Source organism: Antedon mediterranea, chromosome 3, assembly GCF_964355755.1.
Source record: "Antedon mediterranea chromosome 3, ecAntMedi1.1, whole genome shotgun sequence".
In the NCBI taxonomy this organism is placed as follows: Eukaryota; Metazoa; Echinodermata; class Crinoidea; order Comatulida; family Antedonidae; genus Antedon; species Antedon mediterranea.
In genome coordinates this window covers 8,718,567-8,724,128 of record NC_092672.1, presented here as the reverse complement: position 1 = coordinate 8,724,128, position 5,562 = coordinate 8,718,567, and the positions used below count along the sequence as shown (strand labels likewise).

General features: G+C 34.6%; 1 protein-coding gene across 1 annotated transcript; it reads left to right on the top strand.

Annotated features, from left to right (window-relative positions):
• The first annotated feature begins 3,149 nt into the window (after window positions 1-3,149).
• Window positions 3,150-5,562, top strand: LOC140043522 (F-box only protein 39-like). Its single transcript, XM_072088047.1, has 2 exons — window positions 3,150-3,761; window positions 4,425-5,562. Exons 1-2 carry the CDS (start codon window positions 3,219-3,221, stop codon window positions 5,373-5,375), a joined length of 1,494 nt encoding a protein of 497 aa, XP_071944148.1. The 5' UTR covers window positions 3,150-3,218; the 3' UTR covers window positions 5,376-5,562.

The window sequence follows — 5,562 nt, the reverse complement described above, 5'->3', positions numbered from 1 at the left end:
TGACGTTGTTTTAATGATCAATATACCTGAATGTGTTTGAGATGTTTTAATTATAATTAGAAGGTATGTTGAATTAACATATTATTACAATAACGTAAAGAGTGCGTATACTATAGGCCTTCGTATACTAACACATAATATAAACTTTACAGTGAGAATAGCATTACCTTTCAAAATAGTGTGTTAGAAAATTACAATTTTATATATATTTGTTTTATAATATTCATCCCCAAGGTCTTCACGGCGCAGCGCCTTCGGAATTATAACATAAACGATAATATAATTATCATCCTCCAAGCTTAACTGGCAACTGAGGAAACAGCATTCGGATTAGGTCCTCCTATGGACCCACGGCTCCCACAGTGCAGCGCGTTCGGAATTATAACATTATCAGTCTCTGTTTGACGTTGTATTATTAGGCCTATATATCAATAAGCTGTAAAAAGCTGCAAAAGCGGTAAACTCGAGAATCACTCGCTAAAACTTTTAAGCCAATCGGGACTATATTATTCATTTATTTCTATGTTTACAACTATATAAATAGATACTAGATTCAGTACCCCCACGTGACTCAGTACCCTCACGTGACTCGTCAGAGCAACGAGATTGTGAAAATTACAACTAAAAATTACAACTAAGAATTACAATTTCGCGTAGAATATAATGGTTTGTAAGAAGTATAGTCTAATTTGTTGTTTTCTCTTGAAGATGCAACCGTATATTTGATTTTGTTATTTATGTGTCACGCAGGTGGTTTTTTTTTTTTGACTATAAACATTTCATTTCTCACTTGCTGTGTGTTATGTGATATTATTTATTGTAACAAAATGGGGACGATTACCAAAACACCATTCCTATATAACTAATTTCATTTATTCAGAAATGCAGTTCTTAAATAAAATATTGTAATATTAATATAAAATAAAAATGTGTATACTATTAAACAGTACTTACTATCAACTAAGATTTTTTTTAAATTTTACCAACTATTTTATATAATTTAAAATTAAAGATATTGTCCCCCCAAAACATGAAAAATGAAGATTAATAAAATCAAACTTTTAAAAATAAAAAGGTGTATACTATTAAACAGTACTTACTATCAACTAAGATTTTTTTTAAATTTTACCAACTATTTTATATAATTTATAATTAAAGATATTGTCCCCCAAAAACATGAAAAATGAAGATTAATAAAATCAAACTTTTAAAAATGCCATCTTGCAGTTTAAATAAAGATATTCACTTCTGTAGAAAAAAAAACCAACAAATATTTATTTATTCAGGTAAATATTTTTTTGTCGATCACATTTTTTGTCAAAGTCAATAACTATTAATAATGTGACATTAAAATAATAAATTCAACAAAAAATTTTTAAAAATTATTTTTCAGCGTGACAATGTATCTGTAACAATATTATTTTCATACGTGCATAAGAAATGTTCAAATGACGTATTATCATAATTATGAAGGTTTCATCATTAAAGCCATTACATTTAAATTAAGGAATTTTCATTGTACAAAGGCAAGTGACGCATCACTGTGCCAAACATCAGAATCATTCATTATTAATTTCGTATCCAGATACCCTTTTTCCCGAATACAGGACTCTCAAAAGACAGTTGATAACATTTTTGTCCTGAAATTTGGGTGCTTACGTCATAACTGGAAACTATAAATAAAATGCTTAATTGCATGACAGGTTGAATAGACTGTGTATACCTGCATATACAGTCTATTATGACTGTTTTTGTATACAATGCGATCTAAACGAATGAAATCAGGTTTTAGTCTTTGTACTATGTAACAAGGTTTCTAGGCTACAAAAACGATACTATTAATATCAATCATTTAACTAAATTCTGAATAACAACGCAACCATTATCTCACATGATAACGATACTATTTGCCCTACATTAGCGCCATTAATATTCCGAAAATAAGAAAAAAAATCGGTATAGGCCTAATTTTTCTCACAGCTTACAAGATTGATTCGAAAGTCATTCATATCCATTCGTTTTGTCATTAACTTGTTTAATGCTGTACGGTTTGAAGTGCCAGTGTATTTCATATTAATTATCGAGTAATGCTGTAGGCTACTCTATCAAAATGTTAATTTGTATAGTAACTGTAGTTGCTCCTCCTCACGCACGTGGACTACTTAAAGTACGATAGCATTTGTAGTCATAATGTTAGATGCGCGCACTATGTGCGGAACCGCCGATTGTTTGATCATTCTCTTGGTATTTTGTTTTGCGTTCAAGTTCAATGCGAACGTACATCTAGGGAAAGCCCCCAAAAAAAACACTTTGATATGAGAAGGCAAATTCAATGGTGGTAATTATAGCTCTATATTTATTTACAGCAAGTTTGTTAAGGAAATTAAATATATCACTGTAAATAGGTGGTATTGATACAGTTGAGTAGGCCTACGTACCGGCTGGTGGTCTAGAAAAAAATAATTGAATGCTATAATGTAAACTACAGTACATGATACCATATAGGTATTATAGTGTTATATATTAATATTCACTATAATCCTCTATGATGATGATATACTATACTTCATAGCCACACATAGGTAACCGCAACGTTCCATTTTTTTTTTATGTACGTCGCAAGGCTATATATATTAGGTACGCGGTTGTCTGTCGGTGTCCTTTGTACGAATCGTTCGTTCCTAGCTCACGACATCCAGGGATCAAAAAATCGTAAATCGCAACCAATTCATTTGTAGCTCTTAGAAATTTACAGACACGTATCGCTAGACGAACGCTCATACAGAGAAGAAGGTATGAGTTAATCACAAACGAGTTTACAAATTTTTTAATTTTAAAATAACCTTTTGTACTGTGGGGCACGTATTTGGAGGGTGAGGTATTGGGCATGTCGGGGATGGGGGTTCGCATTCGGTTAAGCGGGGTAAAGGGGGATGTTCGCCAGAACCATAACCCCTCACCCTGATGACCTATTTAGCATTTTTTTTCCAGAGTATTTTGTAAGTGCGCCTTTTACAATCACGGAAATTCCGCGCCAAAAGTAGAATTTCGTATAGAATCTCTAGAACGCGTATTGTTATTCTCGCGCCGTCGCTGAGACGTCATTAAACCATTCCAAAAATAAACAAAATCAATGGATCGGTATCTGTTGGTATCAATTTCATAATAGTGACATTTATTGATTACAGAAATCAACCTTTATTAATAAAACTGTACTAATGGATTTTGATAATATTCAGGTCCAAGTTATAGTTGAAGTACATACAGAAAGTGGAGAGGCCGTACGAGTTAACCGAACACCGGCAGCCGGCCTACCATCACCTCAACCTCCAGCTTCCTCCACATCGAGCTCTTCATCAAGTACCGACGACGAAGATGATAAAGACACATTACTATTTCAGTGGGACAACTTGCCACATTTTATCATAACAAACATTGCAGAATACTTGAGTGACCAGGATCGTATCAACATGGCTCTGGTCTGCCAGAGCTGGCTTGCAGGTGTTATGAAAGCGCCGCGACTTTGGCGAGAGAAGACAATCACGTTAACTGGTGATAAGAGCGACCACGATCACCTTCGGTACGTCCGATCTGTAGGACGATATCTACATTCGTTTCATCTTTTCTCGCACATAAGGACGTATTACAACCGTTACCAAGTTCGGCGCTTTCAAAGAATGTTGACAACTATATTAGCAGAGCTTTATAGAAGAGGACCAGTTCAATTAAAAGAAGTTTCCTTTGTCGATTTTTATGTTCATGTGAGTTTTCTACTTATTGTTGACCTAGACCTAGGCCTAGGAGGTCTACTAGTACTAGGCCTAGGCCCCTAGGCCTACCATGCCTATGCCCATGACTTTAGGGCCTAGGCCTAATGATTTATTTATTGATGAAGGTAGCCGATGTCTATGCCATTATCCGGTAAATTTGTGTGTAATTTCTAAAAAAAAGTATTATAATTATGGTCAGACCTAGACTTGTTTAGGACTAAAACTGTGCCTACTGTACGGTTGTTTTGCATATTCCCCTTTGCTTCAATTAAGAATTCATTGTTTCTTTTATTTTAAGTCCAGAATTTAAGTCTGAAAAAATATGTATTAAAAGCTAGGCCTGGTATTTATTTTATTTTTTTAAATTTTATTTCAACCACATACAACTGCGAAAAATCGCCAATTACAGGATGCCTTGAAACTCTTTAGATATAAATACAGAATTAAAAACACATAAAAATACAAAACATGAAACATACAAAATGGCAAACTTAAATCAATTTAAGAACTTTAGACTTAAATTTGTACAAAGTGTCAAAAAAAATATCGATAGTCTTATCTTTAATAGAAATGGAATTAAAAAGCTTTGATAATCTTTCTTTATGTACGGTATGCTTTAGTAATTTATATGCATCTTGTTTCCCAAACAAACAGCGTCACATGCGATTTGATCGGGATTTTTCTTATCGGAAAGGAGTGTTACGGTCCATAAAACGATTCCTTCGAGTTCAACGACGACTTGAATCCGTCGATCTTACCGGTCTTTGCATTAAGTTTGAAGAGGCTATGTTGCTACTGAACTGCTTGTCTGCCAGATCAAACAGAACGCTCATAAACCTGTATATGCATCACTTACTTCAAACTCACGAAGAGGGCTACAGCCAAATCAGTTTCGTAGAAGCTATGAATCGTTTCGAAAAATTGAATGTGTTACACATTGACTATAACTGTATATCGGACGATCTACTCATCGCATTGGCGAGACACAAGAGAGGTAGCCTTCAGGAACTGGCTATCAAGTGCAGACGAGAAGATATACATCATCACGTGATAGAAGAAGAGTCTTGGACGAAGCTGCACAAGAACATGCCGTTATTGACAGTGGATATGGTGTGTCGTGAAATCGTACGTTTCCCGACACTGAAGTCAATCTTGGTATCAAGTATGCAGCTAACTAGCCTAGAAATCTTTGGACACGATAGCGCAGATAATTTCCAACCCGATCGTCTGCTGCGTCACATTGCCAAGGCATTCCCAATGTCACTGGAGAGATTGGTAATTGACATCAATCAGATCCGAAGAACAATGAGTCATGGGTTCTTAGCAATAATTACGAATTGTGTCAATATTGACTACTTAGAGATACATGGAAGAATATTAGTGGAGTACCTTCAAGAAATGTTCGATTATTTCCAAGTGGTTGTCAACAGGGACGGATTGGCACCCGGGCCTACAAATTTCAGATACGTTGGTTACGGTATGGATCATATCGAAGGCTTTGCTGAAACTGCAGTTATGTTTGAAGACTACCAAGATGTAGTTGCACGGCACAACTGCACGTATGAGTTTCTGATGGATCCGTATTTAGCGACTGCTTGGTTATAGAGTGAATAATAAAATGAAGCGAACCATAAGCTAGTAAGAAGAGAAATATGAAGAAGAAAATTTCATAAATATTCCAAATAATTATGTTATCAATTTGCTATCATAAAGTTTATTTGCAATTAACAATAACAACAGAGCCTATCATGGAAAATATGTATTTTACAATACAGATTATTTTGATAATAAA